Raw genomic sequence first — 23,529 nt, 5'->3', positions numbered from 1 at the left:
GTCTCGAAGCGCATTTTGAGATCAAGAAAGCCGATTAACACCCATGGTCTACTTCAACCAAACACCAACTCTGGCTATATCGCTATATTGCAATTTACTGCCAATAATGAGATGGGTTGGAATATGTGAAGGCGCTATCCATCAGTGAAGCTCGTTAGGGAAAATATCTTATCGATGTCCTACCTCGGGTTTGAACATGGGACCGTGACGGAAACCTTTAACGATGGCAGACGAGCATCTTACCACCACGCCACTCGGGCGAGACACACCCATGCTCTGTCGCACAGTCGATGTAAGCACTGTATAGGCTGTCACCTGAAGTACACAAACAAAAACAATTTCTGTTTCACTAGCTGCACCTTCCAGATCACTTAAAGTCCGCGGGACACCTGAGTGACTCGCGGCACATTTCTAGATAACTCAAGTAGCCTGCAGTGTTGTTCAACCTTTAGGAGAGTGACGGCCACTTCATTCATTTGAAAAATTTTCGCGGACCACTTAATTAAGTGATCTGTAATTGTACCGCGGGTAACGTAAGTGATCTGAAAATGTTTTGTGGGTGACGTAACCCTTTCACTACCACTGGGACACAGATGCAGGGCCGTCTTAAGAGCCTCATGGGCTCCCGAGCCAAGTGATCTTTCTGAGGCCCTACCAGGCAAGTTCTCGTAAATTTCAACCGGATCTCATTTTTGTGAGGCCCCTTTTCTTTTAGGGGCCCCCCGGGCCGTGCCCGAGTGGGCCCATGCCTTAAGACGGCACTGCACACATGTCCAGCGGCCATTTTATTATTTTATCAATATGTTCCGCAAAATTGATTTGAATAAAAATAATTTAGTTGTTTATACACATTGCATTTTAATCATTATTACAATACCACCGAGACATGTATCCCTATGTATGTATTTGTATATATCCCACTTAGATTCATTTCTCCTTGATGATTTTTTTCCAGCATATTATCGTTATTTTTCTATTGTAGTTGATTTATTAAAGTACTTATTTTTTTTAATCAGAAAAGAAAACTTGTGGCACGGGTCACTTAACTGATCTGGAACGTAGCGCGGGTTACTTAAATGATCTTTAAATGTGCCGCGGGTCGCTTAAATGCTTTTGAACTGTGCTGCAGTGATTTGTAAATATGCCGCGGGTCACTTAAATTATCTGGAAATGAGTCATTTAGTTTATTTTAACAAAATTAGGTTCAAGGCCACGGGATACATCAAATGACTCGGAGCGCCACATTTGGGCCATGGGTAGAGCAGGTACGATCCTACTACATGTGATATAATTGAGAAAGACCCGCGATGACTACATACTACTTAGTAGTATGTGTACCTCAGGCCAAGTTCTCGATAGCTTTCAGCTAATCCTTTCGTAAAACATTTCTGAAAGTAACACACGGCTTTTTTTTTTAGACTACGACTCCCTATCATCAGCAGTAGCCGAAAAAGTAACAGTAACAAACTTTTCTTTACTTTGAAGTAAAACTCTTCAAGTTTTTTCATGTTTCCCAAATTGCATTCATTTGATTGTACGCGTAGATGTACGTAACCATATTCCTGACCAATAAACGAAAGGGCAAAAAAGAATAATAAAGCTCGTGGGAAGAAAAAATTCGATGATTAGCAATTGGGAAAGTCCCAAATGAGTTGTTCAACGGCAGCAACTATACCCACCAAATAGCCCAAGACTAAACATTACTAGGATCAAGAAATTTCATGGAACGCTGCTTCCCCCATATCCTTTTTTTTTTTTTTTATCGAATTGAACCACTTATGATATACTTGATTATAATTTCTATTCGCTGATACAGCGCTTCTCGGAGCAACAATAGAAAGCGAAATAGTCTCGCAGAAAATCGGCCCGTTAAAGAGGTGGCCTCCTCGATGAAATGGTGCGTTGGGAGAAAGAAAATTCAGAAGCAGACTAAATTTTGTTGTAAGCTGGAATTCAGAGAGGCTTCATTTTATACACGGTAGAAAACGATGTCTTAGCCAAGTAAACTTAAACCTTTCAGAAATGGCGAGCCAAATCGAGACTTTCCACGGAGTCGGCGGGCCACAGAGTTATACTGCCGTGTTTAGAAGTGTAAGATGGTATCCAAATTAACAAGGACTTAATATAATGTGCAGTGGCATCTTAACGGATGGGGCGCATGGGCCTAAGTTCCTCGGGGAACGAAAAGTGTTATTGAAGAATTTTATTTACTCCGAAATTATTTCTCTCATTAAATATGAACTTTCATTAATTAAGACATAATTTCTTTCGTGAAATATGAATATTTTCTGAATCCTTGGAATTATTTCTTTCACAAATTCTGAAAAATAAAATGATTAACTATTTCTTCCATTAATTCTGAAATAAATTTCGATGAGTCTAGAATTATTTTTCCATTTAACCCTTTATAAGGCAGTATACTTCCCACCAAATTCATCAGTTTTTAAATGTTAATGGTAAGCTATTTTATCCCTCTCATCAGAACAATTATCTATTAATTATCTAAATAACTAAAAAATTAATAAGTTAGTTGATTAATTAACTTTTTTAAATAACTTTATCTAATAATCTAAATGCATCTCTTTTCTTAAATCAATCTCAAAAATATTTTAATGTACCATTACTAGAAAAAAAAAATGGTCAATATGAATTTCATCGATTATGAAATTATTTTTTCACTGTTTCCAAATTCTTTCAATGTTCGCAATATTATTTCAGCATTTCTATAAATCCTGTAATTATATGCACGTATTTTTCCTAATTCCAACTTTCAAGTTTTCCAAGTTGCGGCCCTTCTGAACTTGTTCAGACGGCCCGAGTAATGTTTCAAACGGATACTCTTACTGGTGGATGTAAAAAATCATCTCACTTTTAAAGTACCTGTTGTTTAGCTCTCGGTAACCTGCGGGAGGGAAGGCGGCTCCTTTGACTTGGGGTGGAGGCTGGTGTGAATGCGCGATCCGGTCTCCTATTTAAAAACGACTCTCCGCAAAGAGCAGGCAGAGTTATAGCACGATACTGACATAACATGAAACTTCAAGCATTTACTATCTTCAGTTAAAAATATGGATTACCAGGACCAGCAAGAACAGGAAACAAGCCCAATTCTGACAACATACACACGTTAGGGCCACACATACGGTCAGAATACATATTCCGGCGTATACCAATTCATTAGAAATTCCATAGAGGAATGTTGTTGTTGTAGTAGTAGCCTCCAGCATTTGACGATCTTTCTTTCAAACCGAGCACAACTCTAAGTCTATCGTCATGGGCAATTTACTACTTAGTGAGTTGTGCCCGAAGTGCGTGTACCTAGCGGTCTGAGTACGTATCTAGTGTTGTGTATGATTTTTCAGTGCTGCCATCTGTATTTTAGGAGTGAAGTGTAATGATTGAATATTTGTACCGTTTATAGCCTTGTTGCTCTCTTTGTGGCAAGACTTTTTAAATGAGCACAACGGCTCACATTCACGCCTCGAAGTTGGGACCTACAAAAAACCAAATTCAGCCGACCACCACTGCGACACCAGTGGGGTTCGAACCCGGAACTTCGCGATGCGAGCCCGTCATTATGACCACTCGACCATCACACCGGCATTTGACGATCATTGCCGAGGGTGGAGCGCCCACACAACTTGCCCTTAACCAACCTTGGAGCGCATTGAACCAGTCTCGACACGAGTGCGGCCCTGGCTTTACGAGTTTAGTCTCCGTCTTTTAGGATAGGATGCCTACTCACACGACGTAGTCGGAAGCATAATCGAATACAGAAAACATACTACCCAGAAAGATATCCGCAACTATCTAGGATTCAACCTCGATCGTAAATTACTTATAAATTGAGCTTCAAAACTTCTAAAATAAATTTTGATAGGAAACTTTAATGAAAAGAAAAAGAAAAAGTGTCAATTTGTGAAAAAGAGTCATCGGCAGGAATAATACATTAAAAAAAAGAGATTAGTGGCATGATGTTCAGAAGAGATTGGCGAATTTATTTGATACAAGGGAACACACGCATGTAGGAAGCATAACGTTTCGAAGTATCCATACGTGACTGGAATGTCTGAAGAACTAGAGTACGGTATGTAACCATTTCGTCATTAAAAAAAGAGAGAGATGCTATTTCCAGTTACTAAAGCTGATAAAAATACAGACAAGAGAAGAAAAAGAACAGAATTCGAATCAGAGGGTTTGGTCTCTTCATCTACCAATTCGAATAAGAGAATAAAAGAACGATAAAAAAGAAGAAAAAAAATGTTTCCAGGAATTTAATTTTCGGAAATCGATATAAACGTGTTTTCATTCGGAGCCTATTGTCTTCACTTTTCTTTTTTTTACTCTGATTGAGATGAATCTCAACGCAGCGACGAGAATCACAAAAGAGAGACAGACAAATCGGAATCTACTAGTACAAGGGAATCGATGATGTAAGCATTCAAAAGGGTACGGGTATCTGAGTAGAATGTATATTAAAAAAGAAAGTAGCCGCTTTTTAAAAAATGCATGCTAACTAATGTTACAGTCATTGGAGATTGCCGAAGAATGATCGATTTGTATAGATGGAGATTCTGTATTTATGGTACAAACTTTAAGGAGTGGTGGAGCGCTACTAATGTATTTTCACTTAAAAATACATGAGCAAAAGTGAAACTTTAGGGTTCAATCGGTGTATTTAAGCGTAACTGATTCAGAATGCATTCAAGTGAAAACAGCACAAGTGAAACGAATTCCTTCTACATGCCTTGATTATGGCAAGCTATGTGTTCTTTTTCACAGATAGAGAGCTGAGGATTGGATTTTTTTTGGCGCAAGGACCAATTTAGGTCAAAACTGCACCAAAATAAATGTGGTTAACTAAAAGCTACAATTTGAAATACGTTCATCATAGGCAAAACCACAATCGTAAATGACCATCATAAGTTCCTGGGATACATATCCAATCGGTGGGACGTACAGTACAATATAGTAGTTTCCCAAACTTTTTGAAGCAGGCCTTCCCATATAGCGTGACCCGGTTTCTGTGACATTCTTGATTTTTGTTAATGAATGTGCTCTAATTTCCGTAATCAAATGATGAATGAAATCAAATTAGGTTTTTTTTTTTATTTTTAGTTGGCAGAACCGTTTGATTACGAAATTTCAATCTACCCACACGTTTTTAAGCTTCGAATCCTGCGAAATATTTCAGTGATTTCAGAATGATTTTGGGGCGCTGATTCCGAATCTGGCATTGGCTTCGTCATATTGCCTCTACTTTTTAATAAAAAGTGAAAATTAAATTTCAATAGTAATACCTTAAGCTGCATACGAATCACATTCAAAACTGCGCGCTATACCCAAATATAGTAAATCATTGCAAAAAATAATTCGGTGATTTTAGGGCCTATCATTATAATGAGATAGCTATGATATAAATGTGAAGTATGTATTTATGAGGTGATAAAAATAAAAATTCCGAAATATTTTGATTTGAGTTATTCTCCCCTTTCCCCCCCCCCCCAAAATGAAATCATTTTGTTAAAAACCTTACGTGATAGAAAAAAATGGACTGTATTTCTAGAATCAGCGCACTGAAAATGATATAAAAATCAAAACTAAAAAAAGCTAGCGAGGTTTAGTTTTCAAAAACTATTTTTTTCTATACCTGTGTTATTGTACATGTAGAATTCGACAAAATATCATTATATGATACATGTATGGTAAATAGTTGCTCAGCTGAATAATGGCATTTTTTTAGTTTTTACATATTTTTACTTGCGATGAGAAAAATAAATTTCTTGTTTAAACGGTTTCGTTTCGTATAATCTCCGACAATTTTTGGATAATTGTCGCGATCCTCCTCCTCCCCCGGATTCATTCACGACCCACTGTAATAAAGCATGCGAAGTCAAATTATGCATCCCTAGTGGGGGGGGGCGCACACGGTAACTAGGACATGATCAATAATGAAGAAAAAAATTAGAAAATTTGTTAGTTTTTGTGTTGCTTTCTCCTAATAGCACTGTAATTCAACAGTGCAGCGCTTAAATGGACCGCTCAGTCTGAATGAGTCTTTTTCATCTCGCATTTTTGACAAAGTATGGCCTATAACCCTTTCAAAGTTTGTACCCATGAGTCGAGAATTTATCCTACTAGCAGCTAACCCACGGTTTCCTTACCCTAGTCATAGCTCATCCGCGGCTCCCCAGAATAATCCGGTAAATATTCTCTGCACCCATAAAAAAACTACTTGAATACCACTGAGAACTGGAACACATCGGTATCGCCACAGCAGGCTAAGACCCCTACGAGCCGCGACGCACACGGTGAGAACTATTGCCCTAACCGTACATGCTAAACATTTTTCTGGGGCATTTCAAACGAATTTGTATATGCAAGATCGAGAATTATCCCGTGAAATGTCTATCCTGTCCAAGGAAAATGACAGCAATAAAAATTTTTAACAGAATTCAACATAAAAATTATATATTTTTTCCACTACACGATATTTCTTCCGGATTATTTTTCAGAGATCTAGAGGTTTTGAACATGGTTTTTCATTTTGTTCAGTTACCTTTATATTTGCAAAAAAAAAAAAAAAAAAAATTCATATAACTAAAGTGAAAAGACGATTTAAAATTTTGATGAGTTTCAGAAAAAAAGAAAAGGTCGCAATACGCGTCTAAAACGATAGGTTCCGGTACACAAGGCTTTCCTTCGTAACAGGCCATTAAATACACACATGGATACTTGGAAGGATAGAGCAAAAAAAAAAAAAAATTAAAGGTGGTTTGATCTCACGTTAATGACGAGTTTATTTGAAAATACAAAAAAAAAAAAAACACGAAAAAGAAGTCTCTCATAGAAATATTTCCGAGAAGTCCAACGATAGGATCCGAACATAACATAAAAAATCCCTCCATCTTCATTGCTTCGTTACATCCACGGAGTCAATGTCCATAAAAGAGACGTAATTTCCCGGCGAATGAAAGACCAGACTGAAAATAACCCGAATTCCAATGAAGTGAGAGTAAAAAAATATATATATAAAAGCTCAAAATCTGAACTAGACAAAAAAAAAAAAAAGTAAATATATAACAGCAATAAAAAAAAAAAAAGTTTTTGAAATATCGACCACAAAAATTCACTCTCTCTCATAAAGTTCACTTCCACATCCTCCTCTTACAGCCAGTTGATATCCGGGACAATTTCATAGTTTCCCCAAAAGGAGAGCCTGGAACAACTTCCACTCCCACACCATCGCCCACTAGCGATATTTCGGCCACGGAAGTTTTACGTCTCTTATTAAATCCGGAATTGCCTCTTCCGCATTTCTGTACGGGATACTGATTTAAGAGAGAGAGAGAGAGAGCTCACGATTTCCTCTAGGAAATATTAAAAAAAAAAAAAAAAAATCAAGAGCGAGAGAACTTCTCACTATGAGAGCAAAAAGAATGGTGGAAGGAAGAAGAAGAAAAAAAACTATCACGAGTAATTTAATTTCTAAAACTATTTGGAACTGAAAAATCCCTTGTGTAGTAATAGCTTGGATGAAAATGTGAAAATACTGGTCTCGGTATAAAGAGGATTTACAGAGGGGGCAAGCGGTGAAAGAGCTCATATGTACGGGAGAGTTAATTTTGGCGCTATTAACTTTTTTTTTTCTCTCTTTTACTTCTTTTTGATTTTCGTAAACAAGGACAGCAATTTAAAATGAGTGATAACGAACGATGTCGCAAATTCATATAAGCTTTGCATGACCCTCTAATGTGTTTTTAGTCAGTGCCCGATTTTTTTTTCCTTCTCTCCCACACACAAAAGTCCTCTCTTATTTAAAGGCAGTAAAATTTTTTTCCCAAAACTCAATAAATTTTACGTCTGTGATTTTTGTACATTTACTTTTTAGTTTATCACAGAGTTAATTTTCTTTTTCAAAAACATTTTTTTTTTCCATTTATACATTTAATGAAGCTTAATTCGAGGTGATTTTGATTTTTTCCAATTTAATCTCAGAAAAATTCCGCCTCGATTCCCTTTCCCGTAAATTCCGGGAAATTTTATTTTTGAATCACTTATCGACGCATTTTTTTTTTTTTTTCCTACTTCGAACACCAGTGAGCTTGATTATAGCTTTTATTAGCAGTTCCCATCGTACTACGTCATCCAATTAAAAGCGTTCACCAATCAACCATTGCCGAATGTTACCATTCGTTCTTAGATGACTACGAAAGCGGAAGAATGCGATTCGATTTACCTGCACGCACTGCTTGCAATTACTCGTTTCTTGAGAGAATTCTTCAAAGACAACGCTAGTAGGAGATCCGGAAATTTTGCCCCCCCCCCCCCGACGCTTCATTCCTGATATTTCGCCTGCCCTAACCGTGTGAGTGACCACATTCATATGATCTCACATGTCACTCACCCACTATCATTTGGTCTTTCTTATGGTCGCTGATACGATCACTAATATGGTCACGCCCTTGTCACTGATAAGGTCACTCACCCGGTCACTCATACGGCCATTTACTCATAGGATCACACACTTGATCATTCATACGGCCATTCACTCAAACGGACACTTACCCTAATATGGTCATTCACACGGTCAAGGCAGGCGAAATGTCCATGAAGAAATTTCCGTAAACCGCTATTGTGGGGGGAGGGGAAGCTGTGCGGTCGTGTGCATCGTGCTGGACTCTCGTCCTGGGGATCCAGGTTCGAACCCCGTTGACAGCACAGTGGTGGTCGGCTGAAGCTGGTTTTCTGCGGTTTTCCAGCTTCGAGGCGCGAATGCGAGCCGGTCTCCCATTTGAAAAAGTCTCTCCGCAGAGAGCAGTAAGACCGACAACACGATACTGACATAACATGAAAATTCAAGCATTTCCATTTTTACTTCAGAAAATGGGAGACAGATGCCAGCATGCACACGAAACAAGTGCAACTTGAAAACATAAATACGTTAGGACCACCACACATACACTCAGAACAGATTCCGACACGTACAGATTCGTTAGAAATTCCGTAGGGGAATGTGTACGAGATGCATGTACGGTTAAGTAGTAGTATTGAGGGGCGGGGAGGACGAATGCCCTGGGAAAAACATTCATACAGATTTAACTTATTCCGCCGTTTCAAGTATGGTGACCGAGATGTTCGGATGTTCGAGAGCATCACGGAGGTAAAATCAAAAGAGGCCTGAAACTGACGATCACGAAGCCGTCATCCATTCGAGGACGATTCCATCTATTTCTATCCCTTGAAGACTCGCAAGCATTTGTTGCTACGACCACTGAAGTAGCTTTGTAGATGAAAAGAAATTCGGATGTATATTTTCATTTCTATTATAAAGTCATCCCCACCTTTTCCGGAACTTAGTTCGTCCTGGACTGGAGTATGCTGTACGACAGAGGTCTTCAACCTTCTTCCAGTCGCGAGCACTGCCTGTAACCATCATCAAAAGAAGAACACCCTTACGGCAAGTTTCACCTACCAATGCACACCAATGAAAAAGTAATGAGTAACGAAATCAGTATGATTTCGATTCTTCAATGCAATTTGTACAACGTGTTTACGTGGGACGTTCATCAAGTGCTCGCGAGCGTGAAGTCAGACACGAGCATCGAGCACTGTGGGTGCTTCAGGGGAGCAACGTAGTGCTTGTGAGAAACGGGTTGAAGATGCCTGCTACATGGTTTTGGAAACAATTCTTACAGAGGGACATAGAATTGCTCGGGGGGGGGGGGGGTGCAGAGAAGAGCTACGCGTGCTCATGTTGGAACACGGAACTCGTTTTCCAAATATCTTTACACTGGAAGAACGCAGTACGGGACAACTCCAGGTTGTGGTGTCACAGGAAATTTTTCTCTAATAAGGTAGTGAACACGTAGAATTGCTTATCCTCAACTGTCGTGAACTCTACAAAAATTGAGACGTTTAAAAAGAAATATGATAGAAATGCGTGTTGGAATAAATCGAGAAGCTATCCATTCTTCCTAGATAAGACAATCATTTTTTGGGTATTATATTTTCTCATAATTATTAACATGATAATTGCTCTTATTTTCAGACGCTGTATTGCAGATATGTTTGACATTCATACTTTCCATGGACATCTTTTTTTCAGCCAGTTCGTTGGGCATTATGCCTGTTGCAGCCTCTTTATTTCCATTTGAGCTCATAAATAATATTTCGATCATGGAAAATTTTCAATATGAAATGTGTTTTGCGAAATTATTGCCAGTAAATTATTTTTGAAATCGAACATTGATAATTTCAGAACTTTCCATGTAGTTTACAATATCTCATTCCGTCAAGTTTGTTATAGCATCACGGAAATCTAACTACAAATGAGACAATGACTAATATTTGCACGATCTCTCATCAAGTCATTGGTTGAAGGGGTGCAGAGAAGAGCTACGCGTGTCCTTATTGGCACACAGGGCTTGAGTTATGAAGAGAGACTTCATTTTTTGAATATGTTCACATTGGATGAACGCAGGTGTCGAGGAGATATGATCGAAGTGTTCAAAATTTTCAATGGGATGGACCATGAACTTTTAGTACACCTCCAATCGACTGCTGTTACAAGGGGACACCAGTATCGATTGGTGAGGGACAATGCAAGGTTATGGTGTCGCAGGGAATGTTTCTCTAATAGGGTTGTTAATAAATGGAATAGCTTACCCCCGGAGGTAGTAAATTGTAACACAATTGACACGTTTAAAAAGAAATACGATAAACATGTTGGGGTAAATCGAGAAGCTATTCATAATACTTAGAATAAGACAACTATAAGTATTCTTTATGGGCATTGTATAAGATTTTATCATGTATATACATTGTTTATAATTTGTGTTAATTGCATTTTTAATTGGGTTGCTGTTTTGTTTTTTTGAAATATATGGCATCCATATTTTTATGGGCATCTTTCTATCAGCCACCTCGTTGGACATTTTGCCTGTTGTGGCGTTGTATTTGTATGTCATCATTTACATGGAACAGATGGGAAAAAAACATTAATACTTCCATCAATTAATTACGTGTACATGCACTAAGGTCATCAGTGAGGAAACCATGTGTCACATGATCGGCATATATTACAAAATGTGGCTTCACACTGATATTTATTGCTTAATTATCTGACGACGGGCTGGTTTATAGATCAGCCTGAATTCACAATTTGTCTAGGTTAGGACGAGGCTTTCTTCAGAATCTAATGAGACACGAGGGAGTTTATGATGGCAAACAAGCACGCACAGCCGACGACACCAAATAAATTTATGCTCGAGCTGAATATACGCACATATAGAGGTCGTGTATTTTCCGGTTAATCATAATTCGACGTTTGTATTTTCGCCAAACAATCGATTGGATCACCCTATTAACCACTGAAGACATGACATACCAATAGCATTGACCACGATCATTTTATTTACATGAGGGTTTGTTGACCCTATAGCTTTAGGTCAATTACGCATGTCTATGCTTTCGTGCTCCTTACCGGGGTTTAAACCCAGGTCTGTCGGACCGGAGTTTATTGAACTAATCACTCGAATGCCAGTCGGCTTTCAGGGTTCCCAGCAAAATTTGCTTGACAATTTCCACATTTTGAAATGGGAAATATCGAATTAAGTGCATGGTATTCAAAGGTGTTCTCCACTGTTAAAAAATCCTAACGGTTTATTTGTTTGATATTACGGTACTTTTTCTTGTTCGCCAAATTTGCCAAACATGAACCCTCAATCGAGCACTTTTCGACAACAACTCGATTAACATTGTCCTTGCGCAGCCCCCCCCCCTTTCCCCCTACACTTTTTAGCAGCTATTGAATGAGCTACCACTTGTCCATATACAGTATGCATTTTGCGGAATGTTGTAATGTACGTGCATACCTTTTCGGAATTTGTAACGAATCGGTATACGCAGGCCCATGTTGTGTGTGTATTGATGGCTTTAACGTATTTATGTATTCTTATCAGAGTTATGCTTGTCATGCGAAAATTAGCGGATGCCTGAATTTTCGTGGTGTATAAGTGTCGCATTGAAGGTCCGCCAGCTCTCTGCGGAAAGACTTTTTGAAATGGGAGACTGGTTCGCACTCACTCCTCGAAGTCGGAAAACAGCAGAAAACCAACTACTACCGATTACCAATGCGCCGCCAACGGGGTTCGAACCTGGTGATGAGGGTCCAGTACGATACTCGCACGACCAATAGTGACACTATGAAAGATAACGTGACACATTCACGTTCCAACCAACATTTCGGATATTTCTTGAAACAAAAAAAATTTATATATACAGTCGGTTCCGGTTTCAACGTTCCCGCTTAATGCGACTTATTTTTTCTCGATCTCAACTCTAAGTAATTATCATTAATATTCCTGTTGTCCAGAATTAACGATCCACCCCATTAGTGATGAAAAAGCTGAAGGAGATGTAGATACTTAAAAATTATTTTGATCTGGCGCTCTGTATAACTCAATCATGGTCATAATATTTCCCGATTAAAGCGTTTTCCAGCGAAGCGGGATCGACTGCATTCCAGATCGCATTATTGTAAAGGTGTTTTGCTTTAAATGTGAAGATTCTGATTAAATGTTCCTGTTTTCGTATCATTTTCTGTAACTAACATTTAAAGAAAGAAGCTATTATTATTCATCGGTATGTGTGATCATCGTGGACTGACCTACATTCCAGGGAGCGCTATCTATCTCTCGCCCGAGATCACTCGCCATCAAGACGATCCGAAAACTGCGCGACAGTTTTAAGCAAAGGGAAAGGCATCGTTGTGCGATCATCATTACCAGTCTCTCTCTCAAAAGGGCCGATAGGACGGTGCTTTTATCGGGAGGGGATGAAGGGGGTAAACTCTCCTGTTGTCTCCGAAAAACAAATTCGCCAGAACGCCGCCGTTCGATTAATTAATTAATTAGCATAGCATCCATTACGTTACTTTGAAACTTGAAATACCGGTCAATTAATCAAACGAGTTTTAATCGGAAGCTCTCTGACTGATGATGAAAGTATGCTAATCAAATAGTTATACATCACTAATCACCTTGCGCGTCTTACTAAGGCTTACAAGAGTGTTTTTCCCCCTTTAACGTACGTCCGAAAGCAATGGGGGTGGGTCAAACATGAGGGTCAAAAAATACCCTCACCTTTCCTATAATTTGTGAAGAGATTAATATTAATTAATATTTCTATCAACACGTATTGATTAATACGGTGTTTAACGATCCTCATATCGAAATTCAATTGCTCCCAAACAAGTTTGTGATCCCAAGTCCACCTCCCCCAGTGATTTTTCCTACCAAAAACCTCTTAACCCTAACATTCATTATCATATTAGTTGTACTATAAGAACTATCGACAGTCTTTTTGGCTTGATTGGAATCCCCAAGTTGGAACACAGACATAATTCATCAATTGGCTCAAAATCGCGGACCCCCCAGCTTCTAAGCTCGTTTTTAATTCTAAAAGACACGTGAAGAAAAATAATGATACAGTAGATATACAGTTTCAAGGTATGATATGCCTTAATCCTTTGAGTGGTTTTTAAAATCTCACTACTCCGCATTATACCCGCCACAGTAGAAATCAGTAAACCCTCTGTAAAATGCCACACTACTCTTTCCAGGAAGGGTTTTTTTTCCAGATTTTTTTGCAGTTGATAGTGTTTTCCCTCCTCTCCCCAACTCTGATAATAATAAAGGGAGAGAAATATTCTAGCTTTATATTTTATTTATGTTTCGCATATTCTGGAACAACCTCAAAGGGAAGGAAAAAACACCGTGTCTCTCTCTCTTTCTGTTATCAAACTTTGAACAAAAGACTGACTCCGTCCACTGGTAGTTAATCTAACCGGGATGGGTGGGGGGGGGGGGGGTTGGAAAACATATTCGCCAACAAAGCCTGCCTTACAGAAGTAGCTAGGCTTGCCATTGTCAAAACATGTGAGGGTTCCAAGGGAAAGCTGAATACAAAACATCAAGTTGGGGCGAGATATCTCGTTAATGCCACTGTAAGGGTTAGCAGTATTGCACATTATGAATCTGGTGACTAGTTTTTTCTAGTCACCAGATTAGACTAGTGAGATAAGACTTCCGTAGATTAAATACACACACACACACACACACGCGCGAGTCTTATCACACCGAAATTCTCACTCAATGACAATCCAGGGATACCGCCATACAGACCCCAATGATTAAGAATTCAGAAAACATCAGTTGACATCAACAATGTCACTTGAAAAAAAAAGGTGAGTAACATCAACCCAATTATTGTTATTCAAAATTTTTACAAAGTTTTTCTGCGGTTGCAGTAAAAAAGCACTTGAAACTAGTCGTACCCCGAGTTACGATACATTTCAATTTGCGAGAAAATGTTCGATTTTGCTAGCTTCAGGGTTACTAGCGAACAATCTGCTTCAAAAATTTCCCAGACTTGCCCCGATCAAAACACCGGAAGAAAGAAGTATAATTTAAAATTCTTAAAACCTTCCAAATTTCGAATTACTGTTTATCGAGTTAGTATTTTTTCTCTTCAAACTTTTCCTTGTGTGGCTTTTATCAAATATTTTACATTTTCCTGACTTTCCAAGTCGCTGCGAAACCTGTATCTTGAAGAAAAAAAGGATGAAAAGTATGCTTCGAGATAAGAGTTTTGCCTGATAACTTTCAAGAACGAATTGAAAGCGTAATTCAAGGAACCACTAAACATAAAAATAATGAACACAGTATAAATCATAACTTTCTACCAAATTTCTCTATTTTTGTGATTTTTCAAGAGCAAATGATAAAAATCCACCGGTCAATAAAATATCAAAATTATGTAAGAAATCAGTTCTATTAAAAAAACAACATAATAATAGTAAAACACCAATAAATACCAATGATAATATCCTCTTAATTCACAATGGCTAAAAAAAACCAAATTTATACTGAAATTCAATCCATTCATATTTCTTTTCCTCTACACATTTTCTGTACATGCGAAACCAAATATTGTTATTAAAAACAAATTGAGATAAAAATCATGGGAACAAAGAAAAAAAAAACACTTCCAAATACAAATATTTCAACGAGAAACCCTTTTCATGCAGTTCGAAAAAATTGGTTTTTTCTTTTTTTGGAAAAAAATTCTTAACCATTGCTGTGAAAATCAATTGTTGGCGTGGGAAAAAACGCATCCACGACATAAACCTACGTTTACATGTTTTTTTTTTCTTTTTGAAGAAAGAGCGAGCAGGTTTTACTCATGTTCATTCTTCATTGATTTATATACTTTTTTTTTTTTATTTTATCCTACACACATCCGGGAAAGATCAATGAATCTTCAAGTTAAGCCTTTCACGAAGGAACACAGTTTCACGGTAAACACAATATTTTGAGATTACTTACTGGTCATTGCCTTGCTGGTGGAGGAAGCCGCCTGGCGTTGCTGGAGGAGATGGTACACGGGAAATAACCGTCCATCCTCGCGGATATGGAGCTGGACAACGGACAGCTTTCGAGAGACAGTCATAGCCCCATGGGCGTAGGCAGTCGACTCATTCACAGATCTCCCGTAAAAAAAATTACTAAGCCGAGCGTTTTTGATCGGGAAAACCGAAATTCATCAACAAGGATGAGAATATATAACAAGAATTTTACGATTCAAATCTTTTAAAAATCATCATCTTTTACTGATCTATAAAGGGACGGGCCGGTCGAAATCGGCCCGTGAACAAGCAAAAGCCTGCCGGCGGGACCATCAAAGCAACTGGTCCCGAACTCGACATCGGGTTATCAAGAACTAGTACGTTTATGAGAGAATGAGTTGGTGAAGGGGGGCCAAATATCCACATCCCTCCCGTTTTCTCTCTCTCATTTCTCTGTAGATAGCGTTCGACGACAAAGCGATTGAACGGACGTTTATTCTCGAAACCCGCGAGAGAGGTAAACAGGCGCATGCGTAGACGGGGGCCTAACACTTTCGATCGGAGAAGTGAACGTCTTTCCCTTAGCTCTGGTCCGAAAGGAAAAAAAAAATGAAGGAAAACACCCCCCACAGCGCATGTTCAAGGCGTGACGTCATTGGAAGACATCAAGGTTGTTTTTCCTCTTTCCACATTTTCGATAACGGAAGAGAAAACTGAAGAAAAGGGAAGGATAAGGTCTTTTCGGGATAAGAATGATTGTCATGTCACCCCCCCTCCTTCCAGAGATCTTAACTCCTCCCATCAACATAACTACCACTACAACATCACGGACTTCACCATGGCATGTGTATATAATCCAGCGAGCTCTCATTCCAATACGTTTTCAACAAATGCAAATGTGCGCATGGCGAATTTATAATTTTAAATCCCTTTTAAAAGTTTAGGAAAGGAGTGGGGTTGGTTTGTTTTCGATTGCAAATATTCGAAACCGGAAATGAGTTTTGAATGAATCTTATGAATGAACTTTTGAACCACCATCATCTTGCGAACAAAAATACGGGGAAAGTTGGGATGGGCTGATCAACTTAAAAAAAATCGAATGAAAGCTTCGTGTTACTTTTTATGACCCATGGAAGGATTATTGGGTCAAATAGTGTTTGTTTTGTAGTTTTCTTTTTGTCTTGTATGTTTTGATTTTGTCTTGTCTAAATAAATAAGAACAGAGAAGGGGCCTGTCCAGACTTTTATGTAGGAGTCCTGTTTTTGTGGAAATTTTCCTCGTTTTGTGAAAAAAATGGTCATTAATTTTGGTGAAAAGTGAAACAATCTAATTAATTTATCACAAAAGAAATGTCAAATTATGTTTCGTCAATTTGTATTTCGTGTATTCGGTTTTCAGATCGGGAATTTTGTGACGGTAAAGGGGGAAGACGGACCCGAATTTCGGATGGACATAATCAATACACGCTATCAGAAGTAGGTGCCTGTACGTTCTTCTGAAAGATGGTTTTAGGTTGTGAGAGAGAAACCAATCTTTATTTAGAGCCTAGCAGTCGAGTGGTTAGGGAGCTAGCCTCTCACTGTGCAGGTCTGGGTGCGAATCCCGGTTCGAGCATGGATGTTTACTATACACTAACACAATTCCCTGGACGGATCATGCTGATCCCTTCGGAATAGGTGATCATCACGTTATTATTATTGTTATTTCAGCGACCGAGGGGCAAACCTCCGTTATTTCATCTCTTTTTAGAGAAGGGGGAAAACAAGTGAACATCACTAATGACGGTCCAGACTAGAGTGGCTGTTCCAGTAGGTTCTACCGGGGCCTTCGTGATTTTTCCCTTCTTAAGGAAAGAAGGTAAGAAGGGAAAAATCACGAAGGCCCCGGTTCTACCTAGTAGTTCCTACTTCCCAACGAAATTTGGAGAAAAATTTAGCTATTTGCTGTAAAAAATGCACCCATGTTCGTATAAGAACACAACTCCTGTAACAACACACAATCAACATTCCAGAAATTTTGTTATCACTTGTGATATGATTGCAATGTGTCACAGTAAGCCTGACTGCTGACCGTGGCTCCATGCTCAAGGATTATAATCAGCAGCGAACTTCGGTCATCTTCGGTCTGCTCCCGATGGTGAGTATCTTGGTCATCGGAGAAGGATGACGAGCTGAAACGGGGTTAGAGTGAACAAGACCGTCTGGCTACTCGTATTACTACGTATAAAACTTGTGTGGAAAATTCATCGCCAGCAATTCACCGAAAGGAAAATTCACCACCACGCCTTTCACCGACACGACAATTTACTGACAAACAATACATCGAAGTGACATGATGAGTGAGCAGTTGAGTAATTAATCAAGTGGATGAGCGAATCACTCATATGGTCACTCACTCTCACCAACTTACTCGATTGCTCATGAAGTCAGTCATTCACTCACTTAATCAGTCGGTCACACTCGCTCACTTGCTCAACCACTCGATCACTAACTCACTAGTGACGAACAGTTGTCGGTTAATTTTCATAGCTGTGAATAGCGTGGAGGTGAATTTCCCGTAAATCCGTGTAAAAGACTAGCGTAAACCAGTGAAAGAAAATTTATATTTGTCTTCAAAACGTGTTAAAAAATTTCTTTGAATATAAAAGGCTCCTCTAACCGAATCCGCAAAATCATGTCACATGTAACTTCACCTACACTGAGTAGTGCAAAACATATCTAGCTTTTGTAAATGGTGCTATGTATTTTTTCGTCACCGTCTCATCCAGACAAGTCAGTGAAAAAAAAAACTATTTCCTCCAATTTCTTTTCGTTGATGCGGTAGCCTCGATAATACTCACTTCTAAGGCCCACAGACACACACATTTTTCTAACCAAACATAACAAGAAGGTACACGTTGTCTCTGCTTAGAAAATTACTTCAAATTAATCTCAAAAACAAAAAGACATACGATGTGGGGACACGATTGTATTTTGTATAAGATATCGTAACGGTATCAAATGTTTCTTCAATCGCAAAGTAAATGATAGTTTAACCCTTTGCGATCGGCAAATTTCTCTGATGGGAGTACCGGCTAGTCGGAACAAATTTAGCTTTTCTGGCTTATTTCTCCCCAAGTGATTCATTTTGACAAACATTTGGATACTAAAAACACAGAATTTGTTGAAACTGATTTGTTGTGTTTAATAGTACTTACAATACATAAAAACATAAATTTTTAATTTATGTAATTTTGTTTGATGAACTCAAAATTCCCCACAACATACCGCTGGCGGCACCGACTTCTAAGACGGCTTGCGAATGGCGGCATCGACACCAAAGGGATAATCCTCAACCGGTTTTTACTTTTTTTTTTTATTAGTTTAGTTAATTTTTGTTCATTTAATTCAAAAAATATTTCTTTTAAAAAGCAATCTTGTTATATAATCTATTTGACAAATCAACGCAGATTTCACTTTGAGCGCTTCCAAACGAGTTAGCAAAGCCTGTAAATGTGGCTCGACCACATATACACTTACAGTGCAAGGAAAACATTTCTAATCAAGGATATTGGTTTATACGCAGTTCTCGTTGACGCGAATGCTGAAGCTGACAATTCACATTCTAGAGTAAAATCCCTCAAACAGGACAAAAAAATTTAACCTTAAAATAGATTTCGTCTACGAGACCCACTCTTGAAATAAACTTAATTGAATGGACTTTCAACGGCACAAGTTTATGGTCATGAACCAACTCTTATACTGTGTATGTAATAAATACACTGCACGTTATTGAATAAAATTCACATGCTACGCTATGACCTGGTATAAAAAATCATGATTTTTTCAATAAAAATGGCTTTTTTTTTATTTATATAAATCAATTTATTTATTTAAATTGACTGACAAACTTATTAATTGAAAAAAATCTCGTTAATCGTTAAAAAAAACATATTTTTTAACTTAATCTCCCTAATTTAATTCAACATTAATGAACAAACGAACAGTAAGGAAGGAGCAATAAACAAATGAATTACAAGCAAGAAATATGAACAAAAAATTTGTGTTCATGTAACATGAAAAGTCGTCGAGTCAGAATTTACTTCATGGATTAACATTTTTCTTGTAGAGTGCTTTTACTCATGAAGGCTCCCTCCCCCTTTAAAATAAATGCCTGCTGGGGACTCAGAATCACATATGGTGCAGGTTTCCCGATTCACCTGATGTACAACGCATGCATTGTACATCATGCATCGTAATAAATGCAATGAATGCATTTATTACGATGTGTTTCCGACTTGCATGGCGCTGCTTAATAATTTACACATTTTCATTCTTTAGCAGATTCAATGAGTTTTGGCAAAAATACGAGCAAACTTTGTTTACGAGAATTTCACTTTTTGTATGAAAATTTCATGTCTGACGATATTTATGTTGATACATCTATTATTTTAAATCACCAATTAGAGCACTGAGAATTTAAGGCTTTACGTAAAAACTAATTTTCCTGGTTTTTTTTTTTTATTATTATTATCAAGGGACCCCTAGTGGTCCATTGCAATGCATTGGAAATACTTAGTGAAGTTATGTAAGTTTAGCATCCCATATTTTTCTCCAATTTTCCCCATACGCAAAATCTAGAAATAGAACAGCCATCTTCCTGCACTGTATCTGGGAAGTAGGTTCAAGTCTATATTTACCAGACTTTCTAAATTTCTTTTACTATCACATTTTAATAACATTCATATAAAATGCGTAACACACATGCATTCAATAACCCTACTAGGTTAATTTTACTTCATTATCATTGGAGTTAAATAAAGAACAAATGAAATCTTAATTTTTCGATTTAATTCAATCACGTGATTTAAATCGTGATTTCAATTGGCGTACCCTGCTATGTGAGAAAATGAAAAAATAACGGATTCTCAAATAAGAAAAGATTTTCCAAGAACGGAACACGATCAACCAATTGTGATAAAAAAGGGTAAGAATACATTCACATAATCAAGTTTGGCAATCATATACATGTACAATTAACTACGTGAAACATATTTTTCCAGTACACACTAGCTGACAACACGTATATGTGCACTTCTCATACAATATTAGTGGGGGGGGGGGGGAACTTCATTGATAGTTACTCATCGCTAAGTATTTTGACTCTATCTCAGCTGAAGTATATATAACGTACACTTCAACTGTTCATGAAATATGTTTACCCCATGAACACTAACATTATACAGGGTGCATAGGTAACAGGGCGTATGGCATTTTACTGGCGAACTGCTGATCTTAGATGCATACTTCCAATTAGGATAAGTATCAAAATAACGTGTATTACTCAGATAGGTGACTCATGTTTGAAGGGGTTGTATAGTTACTAAAATAAAATAAAATAAAAACTACTTATACCGTCCCCCGTATGCTCAAAAACCCAGCTAGAAAGCTGTTGCCCTGTCTCTCTTGATTCCAACTAAAAAAATCCCACGTTTCTAAGCGCAATATTTACTAAGATATTCGAATTCGCAAAACGGAGGAAAGTTGGGAAAAAAACAACATTAACTGTTGGGAAACCGTTTTACCCGCATTTACCTGTGCACTCTGTATATGCAAGTGAAGTTAAGGTCAAGTAAATAACACAATACTTATACAAACTCAATAAACTTAGCCACAAAGTGATATCATTCAGTGACATATATTTCGTAACTCGGAATGTTTCGTGAGGCTGAAAAAATAGTGTTATGCTAGTGGGTTCCTAGAACCCAGGTGTTGTTCGTAAAACCTAGGTCCTTTACACGTAAAACCGCACCGTGGAATGCTTAAAGTAAAGTTACAAGTACTTCACCGAAATTCAGCACATCAGCGGTATACTTTGGTACACTAGCACGAATGACTCAACTTATCCCACGCCACTGAAAAATCCAGTGTATTTGGAATACTAATAGATTAGTCACTTCAACCAAAATGAGAAAAATGCATTCAAAAAAATAAATAAAATTTATTAACGTCTATACAGAAAAGAACAAGAAAGATGCTCACAATTACTTGGAGAACGACGTAATCAAGAATAAACAGAAAATGAGCGAACGTCCGTAAAACATTCGGTAGTTATTGGCTTGAATAGGGTATTTTACGACCCAATAAAAAGTTGACTGAATTAGTCGATGCGTTTTTTTGCGTTTTAAGACCATTGAGGGATTGCAGCAACGCCTCGGCTGACGAAGATTTTTTTCGGGTTTTTACGACTCGGCTAACGAAGATTTTTGTCACAAATTCGTTTCAGTGGAGGAGCGCTAAGAGAAATTTTTGATCGAGTTTTTTGAAATTGATGCCATCCATATCTCATTAATTAATATCTGACTGAAAATCATTTTAAAAAGTACGTATATTTTGACTTGAATGCGTCTTTTAAATCATCTGAAAAAACTGGATGCATCCTCAAAAAATTGCGCAACGAAGTGCTTTAAACGCTCGCGTCTTAAGAACTATTCAATGTTCCCATTTTTGATATCTACGGATAGATCTCGTTAAGACAAATCCATTTCGTTATCGCTCTAGTTTTAATATATCTTTCCCGGAACTTTTTGCTGAAAATGTTGACATAGTACACTGGTGTAAGAAATTAAGAGAATTTGCAGACATGGTCGATTTTCTCTAGAACTACTGTACCGATTTTAATGAAATCTGATATGTACATACATTGATACAGTACAAAACAAATAACTATTCATTCAATAATTGTAATAAACACGCATGATCGTGCGTAACACTCGTTGGAGTCGGAAGGTATGAAACAGCGGTTGCAGAATAAACAAAAAAATGGGTTAATAGATGCGTTGATGGGGGTATGGTCCCACCTCTTACAGATATACGCAGCATGTCTCGCAGCATTTCATAATTGAAATAAGGCAGTTTATCATTTCCTGTGGCAATTGGTCCCACTCGTTCAGCAACGCTGTTTTCATTCCCTGCATGGTTCCCGGGGGGGGGGGGGGGTTGCGAGTTGCAATTGCCCTCCTCAGAGCGTCCCAGACATGCTCTATAGGGTTGAGATCTGGCTGGCCAATCCATCCGGCGAATATCCTCACTCTCTAGAAAATCGTCGAGCAGAAGAGCTCTATGTGGCCTCACGTTATCGTCCATTAAAATTAACTCAGGGCCAACTGCACCCCTGAAAAGGCGAACATAGGGCTCCAAGTCCTCATCCCTATACCTCACACCAGTCACAGTGCCTCTTTCAAAGACATGGGGAGGTGTGCGGCCATCCAACATGATGCCTGCCCAGACCATTAAACCTCCTCCGCCATAATGGTCGATTTCGCGGACATTGAAGGGTAGGTAGCGGGTCTATGGTTCTCTCCATATGAACGTACGGCGAGAATCGGTGCTTAGGCTGAACCGGGACTCATCAGTGAAGAGAACGGTCGCCCATTGATCCATGCTCCAATCTCTATGCTCTCTGCACCATGATAAACGGATTCTCCTGTCCGTAGAAGTGAGCGGGACGCAAACAGCAGGTCTTCTTGCAAACAACCCTCTCTCTCATGAAGTCTTTTGGAAACAGTCACCCTTGATACACAGGTTCCTGTGGCTGCATACAAGTCACGAGAGAGCTGAGAAGCTGTAGCACTCCTGTTACGCCTCGCTATAATCGACAAATGGCGATCTTCTCTGGCCGTCGTGGCTCTTGAACGACCTTGCCCAGGCTTTCTGTCGATGGATCCGGTATCCTGGAACTGTTTCGGTAACTGGAACACACGACGCTGGGCGTTAAATTGAACTCTCTACAAATCTGGACTTGAGATTGGCCTGCTTCTAGCCTCCCAACTCGCCACCTCATTCCATCATCTAAACGTTGGTGGTTACTCATTTTTACTGTTACAATTTGAAATAAACCGATTACTGCAAAATAACACCAAGAAATTCGCCGAGGTGTGCTAGCGAACGAAATGCGTCTTAACTTACGCGCGCTTATAAAGCCTGTTTCTCTACATGCTCCGCCTACACACACGTGTACGCTTACGTATTTGACGTACAAGATTTGCATTTTTGTCTAGAAGCAGTGGTTTTACATTCAGTTCAGTTATTTTCATGAAATTCGATAAAATATGCAAATTCTCTTAATTTATTTCACCAGTGTA

General features: G+C 38.4%; 1 protein-coding gene across 3 annotated transcripts in view; it reads right to left on the bottom strand.

Moving 5' to 3' along the window:
- Camta (Calmodulin-binding transcription activator) overlaps window positions 1-23,529 on the bottom strand; it is a 168,740-nt gene that overhangs the window by 105,237 nt on the left and 39,974 nt on the right. Inside the window, exon 1 of one of the 3 annotated variants that reach the window (XM_089237726.1) lies at window positions 15,387-15,862. The exons of the other annotated variants lie outside the window; for them this stretch is intronic. Coding sequence (XP_089093852.1) covers window positions 15,387-15,510 — 124 coding nt within the window. The 5' untranslated portion in view covers window positions 15,511-15,862. Of the gene's footprint in view, window positions 1-15,386; window positions 15,863-23,529 lie in introns of those variants that run through there. 3 annotated transcript variants of the gene reach the window in all.

This window comes from Pholcus phalangioides, unplaced genomic scaffold (assembly GCF_987345545.1).
Source record: "Pholcus phalangioides strain wild (caught in Gottingen) unplaced genomic scaffold, Ppha-v1.0 ptg000010l_1, whole genome shotgun sequence".
NCBI lineage: Eukaryota > Metazoa > Arthropoda > Arachnida > Araneae > Pholcidae > Pholcus > Pholcus phalangioides.
The sequence above is the reverse complement of the archived record's forward strand: the minus strand, read 5'-3'. Positions and strand labels throughout refer to the sequence as shown.